The sequence below is a fragment of the Poecilia latipinna genome, unplaced genomic scaffold, assembly GCF_001443285.1.
Source record: "Poecilia latipinna isolate Pla-1442-1.1 unplaced genomic scaffold, P_latipinna-1.0 Scaffold326, whole genome shotgun sequence".
Lineage (NCBI taxonomy): Eukaryota > Metazoa > Chordata > Actinopteri > Cyprinodontiformes > Poeciliidae > Poecilia > Poecilia latipinna.
In genome coordinates, this window is record NW_015112942.1 from 323,002 (window position 1) to 343,715 (window position 20,714).

The following is a 20,714-nucleotide window of genomic DNA, read 5'->3' on the forward strand; positions in this document are numbered from 1 at the left end:
AGAAGGCTTTGCTGATTGGATACAAAGCTGGTTGTCAAAGCTGCTATGTAACTTTGTGTGTTTTTCAACAGCAAAGAGTCAGAGCTGCTGTTAATGGTTGTTAATGAAGGTGGTTACATACATTTATTGTTCCAATCGTTAGTAAGTTTGAGCATCAATCAGAAACCTTAATAGATGATTATTCAATTAAGTAATTTGATAGGCAAATGAATAAAAAGGAAAATGGTTACAAATGGTGTACGAGTATCTTTCATCGCATGTCTGGAAAAACACATTGATGGAAATTGAAAATAGTAACCAACAGTATCAAGGCGATCATTTCTCTGCAGCAGCAAACACAAAAATGAATAATATCAATGTTGAATAGGCACAAGAAGGCATTTGTTAACCACTGTGAGGCCAACATTGTCTTATTTCTCCATTGAATCTGTTAACTCCTGAAAGTTTATACTATCTAGGGCTTACAAAAGTACTTGTGTGCCCTAAACTTTAAGCCAGGCACAACCATATGGGTTCTATTCTAATTTTTAGTATCAGATCAAAACAAAGTAGAGCAAAAATGCAATAAAAAAAAAATAGACAAATAAAAATCTGCATTTGCATTTAGTCCTCCCTGAGTCAATTTTATTAGTAGAAACACATTTCATTGCGATCATAACTGCAAGTTTTAAGTTTAGGCCAAAAAGTTTAATTTAAATAAAATTTTTGCTGTGTCCTCTGCAAATCTGCAAACCCTACTTCTTGTGGCTTTTTTTTTTTAATATATATTTTTTTAACAATTTCTTTCTTCTTGCTAATGCTGTATGAAGGGCAGCCTGTTGACAGCATGAATAATACTCATCTTAGTAACTGATTTCTGCAGCTTCCCCAGAGAAACTATAGATCACTTGGCTGCTTCCAATAAAGTTCTTTCTTTCTGGCATCTCGCTTTGACCAGATATCCTTGTCGATTAGTAGTTTTGTTAAACTCTCTCCTTTTCCTGATTGATGAATTAAACAATGTTCCGTGAGACGATCAAAGTCCGAGAAATTGTTTTCTGAGCCGACCCCGATTTAAAAGCTCTATAACTTTCCCCCTGGTCTTTGTAATGCCATTTGTTTACTGACAAACAAACCTTTGAGGCCTTAAGAGGACAGCTAATTTATGCTGAAATGAAATTATTCACATACTATTCTGAAACCAGGTGGCTTCTGAAGAGAATTGGTTGCACTAGATTTTATTTAGGGGCATTAGCATAAGGAGAAAATGCAAACACAACAAAAATGTTCTGATTTTAGGTTGTGAAAACTGCTTAAAACCCATTTAGTATGTTTCTTCCACTTGACAATTATGCACCATTTTGTGTTGGTCTGACTGAGAGAATCTCTGTAAAAGACATTGAAGTGTAATTGTAATGTAAAAAAAAAAAAAAGTGAAAACAAGATACGAAAGAGATACGGATACTTTTGCAAAGCAATTCACACACATAGTTGAGGGAAACAAATAACTCCCAGTTTCAGACCCTTTGCCAGGTTTTCTCTCCAACTCAAGAGGCAAGATGCCACACGGGTGCAAGTAATAAACACTTTTTCGAGAAAAAAAAAAAAAGATTAAAAAGGTGTCAACACATGGTAATTAATGAGTGGGTTGCTGTGAGTGTGGTGTTTACAAGGCAGACCATAACATAAATAAAGTCTGTGCAGAATCTTGGACATATGGTGCGACTGGCGCTACACTACAGTGACATGACAGCAACCTGTGCCATCCCACCAGGGATTCCCACCTACCAAACAAGGGAAGCATTTCTCCATGTCGGAATCTGTGGGCTGGGACTGTGTGTGCCTTCTTGCCTGAAGACACAGCAGATCAGGAATGTGCTCGTGCAGCCTTATGAAACTACTCTCTCTGCGGGGAGAGTAAATGATAGCAAAACGGCGTCTAAAGAAAACGTTGCTGCATGTGCCGTCCTCCGTTTCTCTCTCCAACACGCATAAAGTGGAGCTGCCTGTCATTTAGGTCAGAAACTACTGCTAGGGCTCCTGGCCTCTTTTAAAACTAGACTAATGGTTTCCACATGTCATTTAGAGTACAACCAACAAGCACTGTGGGATTAGTGTCACTGTGGACAAGGAACCTCATGAGCTCATGTTCAAGCCCAATAAAAATCAGGGGGTTTATTTTAGTCTGTAATATGTCCAAAAAAACAAGTTCTGTGCTGCGCTGGCAAATAGACTTTTCAAAGGAAAAATAAGAGGATAGAATGAGATCATGCTCTGACGTCAAGCATGGTTACTTCAAAAACAAGACCGGAGTGATGCTGCGTGCTGCAGTGGCGCCTTCAGTTTGTCATAGACTGATGTGAACACATTTGAATGCAATATGAAGGAGAGGAGATACATGCAGCGTGGAGCCTGCTAATATGTTTGTCGAGCTTTTACTGTGATATGAAATTGAGGAAGGAAACGGCCATTATGCTGTGGTGGGACTTGCCTTGTAAAGCTGATGAAAGCCAAATGCGATGCCAACCATAATGATGGTGAGCGCTCCATAGTCTCTCCATCTGTAGCCTGCTGGAAATAAAATAAAAAATAGCAAAAATAAAAAAATAAATTAAAAAAATTGAAAAAAGAGAGATTAAACACTGATCTTTAGACACAACAAACTATGTTACATCCGAAATATAAGGACATATATAAAGTAATGATACTACACTCATATTTCATGAGCAACAACCAGGAAAAATATTTTCACATGAAAAGAAATGACATTTTTGCATTTTGTCACATTGGATCCACATACTGGTCCACATGAATGGCACGCTGTTTTCTACACTTCTGCAGTTTAATCCTAGCACACATGCATGATTTTTGTGTGTTTTATGAATATGTCAGAGGTTAGCAGGAACATTAGTGAACAAATGGCATCATGATAACCAACAAACCCAGCAGACAGGTCAGGAATAAAGTTTAAAGTAGATAAAATGATCTTCCAAGTGTTCAACATGTCACAGAGCTCTGTTCCATCCACTATTTGAATATGGCATCGCTGAAAAACTACCAAGATATAGTAGTCTATCTAACTTAGGGCAAGGGGAGCATTAATCAGACAAGCAGTCAAGAGACTGTGCACAAATCCATGGCTCAAGTGTGAGAATCTGTCTACTGGAATTAGTTGTGAGATCAGGTCTGTATGGAGGAGTTATAAGAAGCAAGTGAAAAGAAATTTGTGGAAGAAGGATCTCTGGTTGGACAAAACCAAAAGTTAGCTTTTGCATTCAAAGATCAGTTTGCTAATCTGTGGAATGCTGCAAATAGCCCTGAAAATACATTTACACAGTAAAACACGGTGGAGGCAGAATAATGCTGATGATAACAATGCTCTTCCTTCCTTCTGTCGGAACAGAGAAGCTGGTCAGAGATGATGGATGTAAAGTCTGTTAGCGAGTGGAAAAGACTTAGCACTGGAGCATAGGATTACCTTCCATTAGCACAACAACCATAAGTAAATAGCCAAAGCTATCACAGGTTGGTTTAGATCAAAGAACATTCATGTGAGAATGGCTCAGTCAAAGTCCAGACAAAAATTCTATGAGAATCTGTGGGGAGACATGAAAGTTGATTTTATCATATGCTCTCAAACTAATCTGATTGAACTTAAGCTTTTTTCTGTTTTGTTGCAAAGGCAGGTGGGCAAAAATGTCAATACCAAGATGTGTAAAGCTGATATCGACGTACTCCAAAAGACTTCAGTTGTAGCCAAAAAAAGTGATTCTACAAAGCACCGCTTGGAAGACACTTGTAGATTGTATTTGTAACATTATGAACCATTTATCCTTCTACATCTATTTGCTGCTTTTTCTTGGTCTATAAATTAAAATCCTTATCAAACTCAATAAGGACTGAATGACTGAAAAGTCACCATCACCAAATAATAGAAAAGATTTGCAGCATGATTAAATGGAGTATCTGATAAACTGTGATTAGAATGAGATATTTTTTTTAAGTATAAACAGTATTTGCACAGAAAGCACCTAAGATGAACAAAACCATAAAAGAGCGTTTCTGTGCATTTTGAAGCTGACTGTCTTGCTGAGTGACAGATGATGTGAAAGTGTGTCATTGTGCAAGCTGTCATCTGGGTAGGCCAACTGCCTGTCAAGGTGGAAATTCCCCACTTAAGAGAGGCATTCAACTGAAAATGTCACTAAACAACACGTCTGGAGGAAGCATGCGAGTTTTTCTTTTATTTACGCCAGCGAGGGAAAAATGAATACAAATTATTTGAGGCTAACCCCACTTGAAGCACACCATTGATATTCTATTACAAGTCTGATTTCACCTAATGGGTTATGTGGTGCATGTTTACTGGCTTGAAGTGAGTAAACTACATTGATCTTTTTGCCTTAGCACTTGTGATTTTACATGCAAATAAAACGGAGGACCCTCTCAGGCTGAAATGTATGGTATATTTCCAGGGTGAATGTCGTTTTATTTTCCCGCCTCAAGGGCATGTTTCACTGCTGCAGCACCACTTGGTGAACCTCTAACCTTTCCCCATTGAATTTTTTTTTTTTTTTAAATCATCCATATGATAACCATATAAATTTGGGTCTTCATCAACATTAAAGCTGGGATAGACTGTCAGCCATCCCAGAATGCCAGGCTTATGAAAGGCCTGAAAGTCCTTGGGATGGGTTGTTGACCCTGATGATGCCTGAATGCATCACCAGGGCTCACCCATTGCTCTTACCCCCCTCTGCTTTAGGGCTTTTCATTCTTCCTTTGTCTTTCCCCCTTTCTTTCCCACTTCCACACTGCCACCTTCCTCTTTTTTATTTGGTCACTTAGGCTGTGAAACCGTGGACTCCATCCCCCGTTTTTCCAATCTCCTCTCAAATTTATTGGGTTCAGTGGAGGCCTTCCTGTCCTTCTACTGTGTGGAAATAGAGATCAGAGTATCCATTACTGCGACAGAGATGGATGCGGGTCCCTCTGCACCGTCCCCATAAGAAGGACATCAAAGGCAGGTAGCCCCCTCTTTTGAGCATGACCCCCCATACAAGACGACCAGCTCTCACCTCATTATGCAGCTCCCTTATAGCCGTTTTGATATAAAACCCCCCTACTACGGACGGAGAGCTGCGAGTCCCCCTAACTCCATGGCCATCCCATCAACATCACTTTCATTACAAAACATGAGATGCCGGGGAGTCAAGGACAGTGTGGTAATAAATGAGGGTGGAATACATCTGGAATCATTGTCATATGGGTTAAACATTATGCGGACTTCATTCTGCATTGGGAAATCAGTGGACAGAGGATTCACAACCTCCTGAAGTAATAAAGATACAGGTTGTGGTGTAGGGTCTTGCCAGGCTGGGACCCCAACAGAAATGGAACGCTGTGCAACGCCATAAGCTTCATATGTGCGCCGTTATGTTGTATTTGTCTTTAAAATTAGGGTAAATTAATTAACTACATAACTTCAGTATATAAATTAAAGCTGAATGGGACATCTGTAACAGCAAATGAGCAGAAGAAAAAAAAAAACTAAAGTTTTGTAACTTGGGACAAAAACAAGTTGATTTAGTTGAAATGAGAAAGTGTACCTAAATATGAAAGTCACGAAAAAGACTGGGAGTTTTTAACTAGTTATAAATTGGTTAGGATCCAGTTGCAATAAGCCAGGCATTCTTAGGACAGCAGAGCTGTTTGGTCAAAGTTAAACAAGTTGGTTAATCTGATTCATCTGGCCAGGAGTAAAGAGTAAGATGAAATCTGGTGCACAAGCACACAAAAAAGTGGTGCAAGTTTCCTTACAGTGTGAAATGCAAATAGAAAACCTATTGAATTAAAGAGAGCAAGTGATGTTCCATGTTCTTAACTGGAAACAGACCATTATTATTCATACCCCTTGTAGAGTTTGTTTAAAAATTCTTCTCATCCAACCAAGAAGTTAGTTTCTGATTAGAAACTAGACAGGCATCAAGTGATAAAACACTGAAAATGTAGTATTAATGCTGAATAAATTTTTATTTTAAAAAGTGGCATATCAAAAATTATTAATACTCTTCCCAAAAATAAATGCAAAATCCACTTTGCCATCACCCTAACATTTAGTTCAACAGATTCAGTCAGGCCTTTTGCTGGGCCTCTCCGAAGCATCAATACTGCTTCTAGTCAGAGCAAACAGGTTGGTGAAATGTCAAATTTATGCTAAAGTTAAATCTGCTAGCAGTATGAACAATTTTGGTCTTCATTTCAGATTAATTAAATTCTCTTCAGCCACAGCAGCAAGTCATTCGATCTTGCTCTGCTTCTTTCCTCCGGTACTGCAGCATCTGTCTAACGCACACACAGCAAAAGGGTGGTAGCCTCGCTGACTCGCTTATGGCAAGACATTGTAACATTTAGTAGTCTGGGACATTTAAAGAAAAAAAACAAAACAATCCAGTGCAATTCCTTCTACTTAAAATCAATATTCAGATATCCAGAATGGAGTTCCTGTCTATTGGAACAAGCTGTACCAATAGACTTGGAACAGCTTGTTCAAGTAGCATTCTGAGACGTCACATTTCCCATTTGTGTGCGCTGGGATGGCAGGTGCACTGTTCAACAAGTACTTTGTTCCTCTCCACAATGAAGATTGTGAAGAGAGGATATTTAATTCTTACAAGAGGAAACAGCCACTACAGAGACATTCAAGTCAAATGGGAGTCAGAAATAGGTGAGTTTTTGATAAAATGCTAAAACAGCCTACCACACTTCCATCCTGCTCATGCAGAGCAGCGATAGCATGCAAAACGAGCAGCTGTCGTAACAGCGTGGTATTGTCCAGGACGTTTGGTTTGCTGTCAAAAGAAGTGTAGTCTGAAGGTAATCTAAACCAAATGGTGTATTTTTTTATTTTTGCTTTCCCTACACAATAGTCCCTTGTGCAATACTAATGTGAGAAGGTTGATAAAAGTTCAGGCAAACTGAATATTTTGATGTATGGTAAATTATGTTTTAATTTTTGCTTTTTTTTTTTAACTCATTTTCTGTTGATTCCTTAGACCATGTAATGAATTTTTTTTTAAATATGAGAAGTGAAGAACAAAAGAAATTGCAGGCTTAGAAAAAGTATCTTCAGCGGACTAAATTCATAGGCAAAAAAATCCATAGAATCAATTGATCTTCTACTGTCGGGGTGTCCAAGTACAGTCCTGGAAAGATATCAGCTTGCAACTTTTAGATTATTTTTTTTTTTTTAGATGAAGAAGTGAATGCTTACGATGGGATTCAGGTGTGTTGGAGAAGGAAGGCATCTAAAAATTGAGAGAAAGTCGCTCTCAAGGACTGGACTTGAGCATCTCTGATTGACTTTATGCTAAATTGTTAGCCAATAGTTCATAGGGGGAAAAAATGGCCTAGAGGACGTACTTACTGGGTGGTACAGGAGTTAGCTGAGCTGCATACGGTGGAGTCGGGAGTCCCACAGGGCTCAAAGGCAGGATTTCCTCTGTGCTGCCAGAGCGCTGGATGGCCAACTCTACCTCTTCATCAGTGAGTCCTGAAATGAACACGAATGAACCCTTGAAGACATTCGAAGCACGCTCAACGTCTGCACATTAAGGCGAAAAAACCAAATGGCTCCTTTGCTATAATAATCTAACTTTATATACTTCCCAAGCTTCCAACAAATCTTTTAAGTACAATTCAGAGAGTATTTCAAATCTCCTCCAATTGAACCTGCCCCGCTTCTCAAAAATGCGTTTTCATTTCATAATTCAGAGAGACCATCGAGACTTTTAGGGACATCCATCAAAGGAAGTGCAGAAAGGTTCACACAATGAAATCTGAACCTCTGCTACCCTATTAACTGCCACCAAAGGCAAAGAAAATAAGAGTCTGTCCATTTCTTCGGTTATATTTCCCATGTGGAGATTTCATACACCCCAGACAGCGAAAATGCATTATTTTAATTTCTTCATTGTAATGTAAATGTATTACATAATTTTGCAAATGCCAATATAATTTAATCTTCAGATATTTTTAATGATTTTAGTGATGATTAAATTGCAAAGGGCTCCCAGATGGAGAATCAGAGGGGAGGAGGAGGAAAAAAAAAAAATCTAATATGAACATTTCCTTTTGTGGGAAGAAAGGATTTTATTTCAGCTACCATATGCTGCCATTGCTGTGGGTCTCATCATTTAATGAGTATCTCGGTCTAAACAAAGGGAAATAATTACGCAACTTATGATAAAACTGTATTAAAAACAACGTTAACGCATTTATAATAAAACAATTAAAAGGAAAAGCTAGAGACAACAAGCAAGAACTAGGCCTGGTTCCAAAATATTGAATCATATTTGATTCGTAATAAGAACAATAAAAAAAAAAAATCTGTGCAGTCCTTCTTGACTTAACTTAAAAGGGTCTGAGTAATGTGGAGCTTCAAATTTTTTTTTTTCCTGTTTAATAAAGAATGGAGTGATTTCTTAAAGTAGTCTTTGATGATTTAGAGATTCGACACATATTTCTTCATCCACTGTAAGCAAATGCAAAGGAGTCAGATGCAATTTTTGTTTTAACAATTGACAGAGATTTTAATATCCTTTACTACACAAAAACAACTTTTTTTTTTTTTACCTATTTACATTATTTTTTCGTTGTTTATTCTTAAAAGACTAACATGTAAATGAGCTATAATAAAGAAAAATTTTGAGAACTTGCATTTCAATGCATTTTTTTTATTTTTGCCATCAACAAAGAATATCAGTTTTTGTTCTGATCTCCTGTAATGCTCGGAGATTTTAGTTTAAAATACACAATACACTTCATTCAAAGCACTTATAGAACATTTTATGACGTGTTCAATTTTAAAAAATAAAAGATTGTGTCAAATAAACGTTCACGCTTATTTTTATTTATTTATTTATTTATTTATTTTAAAATAAAAAATAAGTGTGTAGTATATTCAATTCTCTCCATATGGGTCCAGGGAACTTTAAAGATTTATAAAAATAGTGACATGATATATGTTGATATTGACTGATATGAAAATGCTATTGTGATAGGATTTCTTTCCATATTTCCCAGCTCTAGAGTATTAATTCATGAATAAATATAGTAATATAAATTCATATCTTTAGAAACAGGAAAGCTGTTGTGAATAAAATCGTGTTGGATCAAAACATCTGTGCTGCTGAAAACAATTGCTCCTGTGGCAACGAGATGTTCTCAAACATATATGTGGGATTGATAGAGGGGATGAAATTATAATTGGGGAGAATGTTCAATTCTAATTGTCTTACTCAATTAGAATTATTCTTGAGGAACAAGAACATTTCATAAATCTCCTAAAACAATTCTAATTGTTTTCCTCAAGAACATTTTTTTGTGTGACTTTAAAAACCCAAAGCAAAAATATCTTATTATTCAGTTTAACAGTATTGAATAAATTACTTATTATTTACTAATCAATTTATCCAATGAGAATATCTGTTAATAAATCCAAATTGTTCTCAGTGTCAGATTAGTCAGAATATCGGGCTTAATTTTAAATAAAAAATAAATAAATAAAAAAAACGTAAAATAAAAAGGATTTTATCTTCTCTTTGTTTCAACAAACAAAAATGCACAAAATCAACTCGCTTCATAAATCTCCAAAACAACCTACGCCAATAAATGATCTCTGGTCACCTATTAAAATTCACACAGGACTGAGCATGAAAACTGTTGGATAACTAAATGAAAATCTTGGCAAGGCTGCAGTTTACAGCAGGTCTTTAGTGCCAGGAAGTGGTGCAAGTCATGTGCTGAGTTTGTGTAGAGAGACTGCACAGTCAAATGAGCAATAATGTGTCCCTGGACTCCCGATTCATCTGACCACAGCAGACTGCATGGTGACAGACTATTGAGTGAGATCTCAGTTTACCCAAATAAAGGGAAGAAATAGCATAAAAGACCATCAGTTTCTCCTTGAAACGTAAGGTCTTTTTTTTTTTTTTTTTTTAAACTGCATTTGGGCGGCTACCGAGATTAATATATGTACATTTTAATAGCCATCGCCATCTTTGATGTTCGCATAGCAGTTTTATGAAGTATATAATCTAAAAGATGGAAATTCCTGTTTTCAAGTTAAACTACAGCTCACTAAATTGGTTGTAGGCTCTGATCTGCCTATTTGCTGAGAGGAGGACCACAACAAATAAAAGAAGCCTTAGATCCAGAAGAAAAAGGAACGAGGTGAAAGTGAGTTTTACATATAAAAGGAAAAGACAAAAAAGGGATTGGGGATTTATTATGGGTTCCAAAACCTGTGGAATGACCCCTGGACCCCCATTTCAGATCGACCTGTGGGGAGATGAATTTTTAAGACATAAATTATACCTAATGACGACACTATAAAAAAAAAAAGAACAATAATGGAAAGCTATTCTGTATTTCATTATACTGTATTATTTGCTGCACCTGATACACGTAGTGCCTGTTTATGAGTCACCGTATTAGCAGATGCTCTGCCAAAGCATTTGCTTTGACCTTGCCATTCTCATTGGGGCATGAAATTACGGTGCTGGCACCTCGATATTACAGCTATAAATACTGTAAACTGCATATCTGGGCAACGTTTTCTATTGTCTTTCAACATAAACCTGATCGGTATTTATTTAAAGGAAAACCCATTGCTCGTCAGGTTATTTACAGCTCTATTTTCAGAGGCTCATATTCCCTGGGCATCTTTTAAGGGCAAAGAGGCAGCAAGGCTCTAACGTTAAATCTATTTCTCCGATTTTGGCACTTCTAGGGTTTATGGGTCAGGACCCAGCTCGGACAGCCAATTATAAAAGTTGCTTACTAAAATATTTTGTGTAATAAAAGGTGAATGCCTTTGTTGCTGCCCTCCAAGTCTTGGAGCATGAATTTGCCCTTGAGTGAGAATTACTTGCATTTTGAATATCGTATTTAAAAAAAAAAAAAAAAAATAGGTATGGCAGTGGGGGTCATAAATAGATGGAGGTCAATGGGTTATTAAAGAAAACTTCAGCCAGTTTCTCACGTTGCCGTGACGAGGGGGATTATACAAGTCGTTTGGTTCTGTAGAACCGCTTGAAAATGCCATGCCCTAAATAATGACCACTCTCATAGAGTATTCATTTATGTATTAAAAATACGACTCTGCTCTCATTTCCCTGCTTTACTGCCTTGTACTGATGACAAAGTGAGCAAGGCCTCGGCTAGGTGGCGCCGTGGAGTAATTTATAACCACATCAATCCCTTTACCTTCCTCACAGGCCTTGGTCATTGTCATTTTTGTCCGAGAGGTGAGTCACATAACCCCACTTACAAACAACATCCTATTAATATCTGGGATGATGAACCCTACCCTTACCTTCATACCAGGTATGGTAATAGACAAAAAGCCCACCTGTAATCCCCCTGACCCTGGAGCATCAGCGTTCCTCTCAGGGTGAAATCTATCAGTATCATTTATTCAACACAGTAATAACCAGGAAGGCATTCAAATGTAAAATAAAAGTGATTTCCTACGGATACAAAATGGACTGTATTTTATGAGCTAATGTTCCCTCTAATACAATAAAGCTTTACTTTATCTAAATTAAACTTTATTGGTTTAGGTCAGAGGTTCCCAAACTGCAGGGGGGGCGCGGGAAGCCGTCTGGATGAAAAAAAAAAAACAAAAACATGAACACTGTATGCGCTGGGTTTTTACCTTAGAATGGCCAACTCTCTATTATTCCTCTGTCAATTTGATACAGTAGAGGCTTCCACACTTCCCATATTTGTGTCCTCTGTCACTTTTATCAGCAGTTAAAACTGTTTAATCCGTTGTTAACATGTTGTAACCTGTTTTTCCGAGCCGCCTTTAAACGCAACATGAGCGCTACAACGCTCGCGCTGGGTTTACACCTGTGAAGGAGACCTGCTGCTGCTGGGCGGAGCTACGTAGGTTTGTGTTAGAATCACAGCAGAAAACCAGCAAAACGCAAAGAACTTTTCACAGTTTTTCCCTCCAAACTAACCGACTGAGGTGAGTAAAGCTGCAGGTAATGTTAGCTAAAAGATGACTAGCTAATGTTAGCTAAAAGATGACTAGCTAATGTTAGCTAAAAGATGACTAGCTAATATCAATACAGAATCCATAGGGGGGGCGCAGAAAATGTTTGGAAACCACTGGGGGGGCGCAGAAGAAAAAGTTTGGGAACCACTGGTTTAGGTAATGGTTTACTGGGGAAAAAGCTGGAAAAAAAAATTTATAAGTAAGCACAAACTAAAAATACTAACTAATATGGAGCTAATATAAGAACCAACAAACAAAAACAAACAACTTTTATCACCACACTTTGTGGAATTTATTGTGATAATAATAAAAGTAACTTAAAAATCTACTTTTGTTACCAAATATGTTCACAGAGAGCCAAGCACTGCTCTGAAAATAGATGACCCGTTATCAGATGGCCTACTTCAGTACATGAGTTAAAAACACTGCAACTTTAGGATTAATGTCACACCAACTGAATTCAATTACGTTTTTAAAGTGGGGTATTTACCGAACCAGTAGCATTTAAATGCTCCAAACAGGTAAACTAACAGTTCCAACAGGACATCAGTCAGAAGATAGAAGCCATATTGGATTCTGAGGCCAGGGTTGGCTTATGAACTTCTGATTTTTTACACAGCTTTGGGTAAGCTGTTTATTTTTTCAAACTAAAAAATAAATAAGTACAAGTGGACACCAGCAGAAATAATGTCAAAAGTTAAATAAATGTATAGAATTACCAAAATGTACCAGTACTAACTTACATTTTTTAATGAGTTGTGACTATACTTTTCTTATTTTATTACCGTAATCCATTACTTTATTGTGATTTAAATATATGTATATGTTTTTATTTACTTTCAATTTACTATTTTGCTTTCTAGGGATTGCAAACGTCCGCCACATTTAATTTGTTGAAATTCCTTTTATAATATCCTGCACTTGAACAAATCTGTTGATGGTTTTGAAGGCAACAAATACACAGTTTCTCATTATTCAAAGAGGAAATATTTATGATTTCAAAATCGACCAAAACATTTCCTGATCATACTTTTTCCTCTGATCAACTCTTAGTAAGGTTCTAGAATTTTTATATACAGTAAATATAAACATGCATTTGCTGTGGTTGTACTTATTTTGAAAAGTTTTGAGCACTTCGGCTCTGATTACGTTCAGCCTTGTAATCAAGTGATGTCAGTTCAGGGGCCACGGTCAAAGTGACACGCTGAAAGCTGAAAATGCTCTTGACTTTGTCCTGAGAATTTGATTTTTGTGGTAATTATGTGTGAAACTGCTAATTGTCTGGGCTAAATGGTGGAGCCAAAATGGGGCTCTATGCTCTTTTAGTTGTTACAACTGTTAATTGTGGAAGACACAGACGGCACAATTTCCTAGACTCGTCTGTCGCGCATTATATTTCACTCAAACAGGATAAAATTTAACAGAGCTTTGCGAGGAGCAAAATTGCTTCAAGATTGTTGTGTGACAGTGGAAAACGCAATTCATTTGCACTCTTCTGTTACAGAACAAAAAGCATCTTGATTTTCACTCCATCAAAGTGACAAACTTTCAATATTTCAGCCAGTTTACTCAACTTCAAGGACTTAAGAAGGGCAGGAGGGAATATTGGACTGCATAATGGCCAATTCATTCTCTGAAATTGACGGGAGAAAGGAAAACAGAAAATTATATTTTTCAATGAATATTGAAATAAACCACGCTATTATGATCACTTTAAAAAAAAAAGAGAGAGAGAGAGAGATGTATCCAGAGAGGCATCCTTCCATGCAGATCAGGACACCAAATACGCTGGAAAATAATATGCACGACTGAGATTATTGTGTAAAGATTCTGCAACATGCAATCAAAGTGGGCCCTATTTTCCCCTTCATCAGCTGTCCGGCGTAAGCGCTGGCAGCAAGAGGAATCCAATTTAAATTCCACTCTACAGGGAGATGGTATTGTTTCATTTTATGTGTGCTTTGACATTTCTGGCTGCTAATATGGAGTAAAATCGAGAAGTATTTACATAAATATGGCATTAAACTGTATTAGAAATTAAGAGTGACACATTTTCTGTGGCGACTGTGGAATGAGGGAAATGATTGAGTTTCTGTGTCGAAAGGTTGAGAAGACAACACATGCTGGGTGAAGACGCAGGGAGAGTGTTAGCCTGTTGCTGCCCGCAAAAAAGTCCACCGTAGCTCAAGTTAGCAACGACACGAAAAAGCCAGGAGCTCGCAGGAAACAAACGTGTTTTATAAATCTACGTTCATTTCTATGCATGGAGAGAAGTCGATTTTAATCACGTTTAAACAGATGTAGAAATCCTGAAGCCATTCTAAATCTACTTTGACTCCAACGTTGGTGATCTTGGAATCAGACATTGTGTTTTAAGGCAAACGTTTTACTTCACACAAACCATGTCCTGACTTCTGCTCCCAATATGTGTCCTAGCCTAGAAACCAATACTTAAGATTGCTGTTTTTATATCATAGCTCCTAAAGGAAAATTTGAATTGCCCAAAATCCGTATCAGCAGGTCAAATCCTACATAATCAATATTGGTAATTTAATCATTCTAGCTTGTAGACTACACAGCCAAAATAAAATGCTAAATGTTTACGTAAAATGGTTCTGGATCAAAAAACATACATTATCTTGAAATTTTAATGTAAAGACCAGGCTGGAATCCACAAAACCTACATCTGTGGAACTTTACATAAGAAAACTAAGACAGGAATACTTTTACAACCACAAAGGTACTATAGTCGATCTTGCAATTAGATGCAACTAAAAGACAAAACAACATACAGTAATCGGAAGTGTAACTTGAAGCCCAAAGCAGCAACTAATACGATAACAAGCAGATAGAAAAAAAACAATGCTTAAAATATTTCCAGGTTCCCTGCCAAGGAACTCTGCAATAAAAGTCCGAAGCTATGAGTAGTGCAAAAAGCTACTCAAACATACTTTGTGCTTAGTGCTTCATTTCTCATAAGTATGCTCTCTCCCAATGATCAATGTCTTCATGCAAATCAAGACTTCTTGCTTAGACCTACAGTGGAAAGAGATTTACCAAAATAAATCTGCATTAAAGGGTCATACATATTTCATGGATGTAAAGTGCAGTAAAAGCAAACCGTTTTGGACGCTGGGGCTCCACAAATATCACAACAAAGCTGAAAATAGGAAGAAAATGAGTCACGGCATTACGTCATCCGGCTCGGGCTTTGGGAAAACAGCAGCAGATTGGGAACTGTCTGTCAATAATGAGGCTAAAAGATGAAGAAATGTAAAGAGATATTAACAATCATTACAGTCATATGAGAGGTGTGTAGTAGCAGCAGGCCAACATGGATTTGGTTTCAGGTTACCTTCCCAAGTCACAGAGCTCTTAGGCTCACTCCTCACTGTTTGGTTCCTCTAATGCTGCAGGCAGAGTCCCTCAGCACTGTACTGACACAGTCCCCTAAGTACTGAACTGCCTCACGACCAGTTACAATAAAAACATTCCTCACAAAGAGTTAATCTGTCGTAAGGACACACACACGCACACACTCCCATATCTGTGTCATCACTGCTCAACCACAGATCCACAATTCAACGGCTGCCTTATATTGAGCCGACTTTAATGAGTTCAGCGTAATAAACTTTTTTTTTTGCCTTTTTCATTACACAAACCATATTCTACAATGCGAAATGTCTGAATAAATTACAAAAGAAAAAAAAAAGTTAGACGGCAGAGAATATTTCAACCTTCCCTTGTCAGAAACCCTTACTGTGCAGTCGCTCAAATTTACAATAACCATTAAATTAAGTAAAAGGGTTAAAATGCTAGGAGGCAATATTGATAATTCCATTGAAAACTCAGGGGGAGTTTGTCAATATTAATTTTCCTGAACCCAAAGGAGCATCCTGACTGGTGTGTCATTTATTCACGAGGCCTGAATCCCGTTCTATGGAGCTAAATCGACCCCTTTTTTTAGGACTAGACACCCTCCACCCCCTTTGCGAGCAAAAAGCTATAGCTGCAATCTCTGACCTTTCTGGACCAGTTCAACCAGAGGGAACAAACAAAACACTGAAACGCTGAAATGCTGAATGGTTTTATTAAAGCTCGATTTGGCCAAACATTAAAGAAAAGTCTCTGACCTTTTTTCTTCAAGAAGGCCTTTCTGGTGGCCAGGGGGCTCTCGCGTACCTTCGGGTTCTGCAGAAATTTTACGGCAGTTGCAACCTGGAATGAGACAAATCGGATTTATTTCCTCGTAATCACGTAATGTGAGTAACCCTAAAGGAAACTGATGCTGTTAACACTCTAAACAAGAGTCTAGACCTTCCTTAAGAAAAAGGTTCATTATAAATCCACCGCAGCTAAAAAGAAGGGGGGGAAAAAATAAATGGATTCCATCTGATAGTTGCATTTACACCCCTCCTCCTTCTCCCCTCGCAGTCAGTAGTGAGGAAAAAGACCACCTGACCACTTTCCTGCTAAATGTGGAGAATGACCAAATCAGCAGTTATAAAATTAGCCCATCAGGAGTGCCGGACAAATGGAGTATGGAGCTTAATTTGCTATTACCCTCTTAAAGACAAACTTCCATTCTTAAGTGCGCAGTGGAAGAAAATCTATACTTAATGCAGAGGTGATCATTTGTATCTAATAACTTGAGAATCCGAGGCAGAAAACTTCTGTAATTCTTCCAGTTAAAAACCTGCCGTGATCAAATCACCCCGCCTGACTGTTGTAATGACTTGAAACGTTAATGCACCAGAACGTTAAATAGCATCAGAACATCAGTAGTTTTAAGTGCACCACGTTCATCGATTCTATTATGTTTTCCTTCGAGATGCACCTTAATTTTCCACCCAGTATGCATTTCCAAGAATTGGAGGCAGGAGGTAGTGCTGGTGGAGGGGGGGGAGGAGGTATCTTCCTCAAATGGTATTAAAACATAAATTTGAAGTGGGCGCCGTGAAGTGGCGCCTCCTAAAATGGATAAATATGTAGGGAACACAGAGAACGGAGAAACACACTGGAGGGGAGGTTTCGATGACTTATTATCGCACCTGTGGTCCCCATGATTCAATTGTAAAAGTCATCCCTCTAATAGCTTGAAAGGTTTTGATTACTCTTCTTTTCTCTTAGTGTTGAAAGATACAAAGTGATTGAGCGCCCTGCCAGTGGTAATTCATTTTGGGTAATGCATATACTATGAACCCGTTTCAATCCAAAAGAATCGTAGTTTAAAGTTGTTTGAGGGGCGGAAGTGGCAGGGAAGCTGTTTAAAAAGTTGAGGTTCTGTCACCAAGGTGCAATGATCGACTTCTCTGAAAACCTGGCTGGCCCTCTCTACACTACAGGAATATACATCAAGGAAGCGAAGCAATTTTACTGATGTGATCATTGCTCAAATTATTTGGAGAGATGATGGTGTTCAAAAGGTTTCACAATATCTATGCACTTCCCAGAATGTGGAAATGGCTGCATCTTTATTAAAACTAGGCACCCTCAACTTTTATAGTGAGGATGGCATTTTCATTATGAACACGCAACCTTTGCTTTGGGCCAAAAGATACACTGAAAGCACTGAGAATTTTCATTTGATACCGTGTCATTGTTCATGAACAGGACCTTGCAAAGGTACTTCTTAACTTTTGAAGTTTTTATGTCAAAATCACAAACTTCAACGTATTTCGTTTTCTGTGATATTTTTTAACAGATTGTAGCTTTGAGTAGAAGAAAATGAGAAGGGAAACATGTTTTTATATATATATATATATATATATATATATATATATATATATATATATATATTTTTTTTTTTTTTTTACAAATAAAAACCAGAAAACTAAAGAAAATATTTGTAGTGTGAAAATTCATAAACACAAGTCTATCTGTGATTGTCTCTAAGCAGTTTTACACTTGTAAAACTTTTGCTCATTCTTCATCCCAAAACAGCTCTAGTTCCCTCAGACTGAATTTGGAGCATCAATGAAGAGCATTTTTTTAATTATTTGACTGGTTCACTCTGAGTGATGAATAATGAATAAGCTTTGATCTAAAACACCCAACCGAAGCGCTTGGTTGTATGTTTAGAGTCGCTGTCTGCGGTAAGGTGAATCTCTGGCTCAGTCAAGTGTTTTGCAGCTGTAAAAGCTTTTTTTTTTTTTTTTTTTTGGTACTGTTCTCCATGTAGCTTTCCCCATCTTTCCAGGTACGACTTGCTTCCCAGTCGGCATCATCTTCTCAGCATGATGCCGTTACCACCATGTTTCATAAAGTGTGTTCAGAGCCCTTTGCAAACATAAATGATGCCTCTCTGATTAATAATGTCCAGTTTGTCAATTTAGTGTGTTTGCACTTGCGACAGTCTCTCCATTTCTGGATGAATTTGATTCAATAATTGCTAAACATTTGGCATATTGTTTCAGAAGCTAACCCTGCCATAAACTTCTTCAGAACTTTCTGTCTGCTGTGGTCCTTGGTCTTCATGGTGCTGTTTGTTCTCTAATGTTCTCCAACAAACTTTTGCGGCCTTCACTGTACAGCTGGATTTACACTCAGTTTGAATTAAACATAAGTTGACTCTGTTTATCAACTAGGTGCGTTTTGAAGGCAATTAGGTGCACTGGGTTTTATTTACGGGTGTCAGTTTAAAGTGGGATGAAAATTTATGCACACCCAATCATCTGGATTTGGATTAAGCAATCATGTTGAAATCTGTGTATCACTTTCTTTCCACGTTAAAGCTCTGCACTATTTCACTTTGGCTCATGAGTTCATAATTGTGGCAAAATGTGAAAAAGGTTCAAGAGCATGAATGCCATTTCAAGGCACTGCAGGTGATAACTTAGAAAAAAGAAGACAATGAATCTAATATTCTATTTTTTCAGTCCAGGAAACTACAAAGCGGTGCAGACTCTATAAGAGGTAATGACCTATTAGAGAAAAGAATACGCTGAATGAGCAGTCCTTGTTTACACTGCCCTAAAGTTTCAGTTGTCCAATTATTGACAAGAAAATTGTATCAATGTTAACAGGCATAAGTATGATACCTCAGAAAGGACCACGGCTTGCTCAGCGGCAGACTAATGAGGCAAATGTCCATTTGGTTAAAACCGTAGTGGTGGATCTTCTGGGAGAGGAAAAGTGCACTTCTTAGCAGATGACATAGAGGCTTTGCACAAGTTCCATCCAGACATCTCAATCAATTATAACCACATTGCACTGATTTCACTCTTGTTATTGACTCATGGATCACCCCAGTTATAGTGTTGGGTAGCACACCACTGGGCTTTTAGGGTGCGCATGATGGATAACAGTACAAGATGCATTTGCGATGCCGGTATAAATAAGAACAATTTTTATTAATTTTCTCTTTTTTTTTTTTTTTTGGGGAGCAACTAGTAAATTTTAATCTTAAAGAAAAACTGGGAAACTTTGTAAAGCTTTGACTACGAATGCACCAAAGTGCTCCATGTAAAGTGCAATAATCTTTGCAAACCAGATAACCAATAAAGTGTCAGGTAAAGCTGAAAAAGAGGTGAAAACTCAATCACAGGAAGAGATAACATTAACCAATACACTTAAAGAGAGTGAACTTGATGAACAGACAAGATTACAGAAATGTTATTGAGTTTGAATTGGACCAGACTTTGCACTGCACTCGTGTGAAAATTACAACGGTGATGCCTCGAACTGTGAGAAATGAGGCTGGAATCCAATTAAGTTCGAACCACAGGGATGGACGCCTGAGGGAATCCGTGTAACCAGTTGTATATTTTTGCTCTAACTAGTAATGGCACTTAACTATAACGTACCGCAAGACCTATGGATGTTATACAGATGTGCATTATGGGGAGTAGGTAGGTTACCTGAACACTTGGAGTATCTGATCGACTCCAGAAAAGCCTTAAATTATCCTTCATGTGTTGAATCTGACTTGTCCAAGTGTTTCAAGTTTATTGGTTTTTAGTAATATAGAGGTTTTCAGGTGAAGAATTCAGTTCAAATCAAAAAGCAGCTCATTAAGTCCACTCATTTGAAACCACGATATAGTAAAAAAAAAAAAAAAAGGTGTCGTCTATATTTACATGGGTTAATCCATGATTCTGGTGGCTTGAGTAAAACTATCATGGTTTCACTATAACTCAGCACCACCATTGTTGTTATTTTTTTTACATGCAAAAGTCCAGAGCCTATGTGTTTTTAGTAGGCCTGTATGACGCCTTAGTAACATTCGCAAACAACAGCGATGGACAAAAAAGACGCTTCTCTTGGTCCACGTTTGAAGCATTCATTTTTGCTTCAAACGTTCTGATGGGACACCGGAAAAGACTGTTGCTGTTTCCAAGTTGTGAAGACTGGAGATAGCCTCTTACCGAAGTTATTCAAGCCTAAAATAGCATTTCAGTGCCAAGCGGGTTGCAGCAAGCAAAAACGTCCCCAATCCCAATGTCAGCGTCCACAGTTCACATTTGTACAGAAGTATTTTTTCAAAGACATGAATGATCATTAGTTCCTGAAACACATGAAAGCTGAGGTGGTATAATAGGACTTTGCACTAATGTGATGGTTAAATAACCTAAATAACAGATTGAAAACAATAAACATCTTTGTTGTTAAGCTCATCTATTTATTCAATAATAAATGATGCATCAAAACAGCTATGCAAATTTTTCAT

The 20,714-nt window shown here is 37.6% G+C and overlaps 1 protein-coding gene and 1 long non-coding RNA gene across 4 annotated transcripts in view; one reads left to right on the top strand and one right to left on the bottom strand.

The window, feature by feature from the left end:
* Nucleotides 1-20,714, bottom strand: part of pex14 (peroxisomal biogenesis factor 14) — a 67,650-nt gene that overhangs the window by 23,253 nt on the left and 23,683 nt on the right. The window contains exons 3-5 of one of the 3 annotated variants that reach the window (XM_015035160.1): nt 16,180-16,264; nt 7,406-7,531; nt 2,471-2,550 (exon numbers count right to left, since the gene is read on the bottom strand). In XM_015035160.1, the coding sequence (XP_014890646.1) occupies nt 2,471-2,550; nt 7,406-7,531; nt 16,180-16,264 (291 nt within the window). The remainder of the gene's footprint in view (nt 1-2,470; nt 2,551-7,405; nt 7,532-16,179; nt 16,265-20,714) is intronic. The other 2 variants (XM_015035161.1, XM_015035162.1) reach the window with 2 other exon arrangements.
* LOC106949122 (uncharacterized) lies at nt 48-19,674 on the top strand. Its single transcript, XR_001425324.1, has 3 exons — nt 48-59; nt 17,322-17,326; nt 18,942-19,674. It is a non-coding gene; the product is annotated as an uncharacterized LOC106949122 (long non-coding RNA).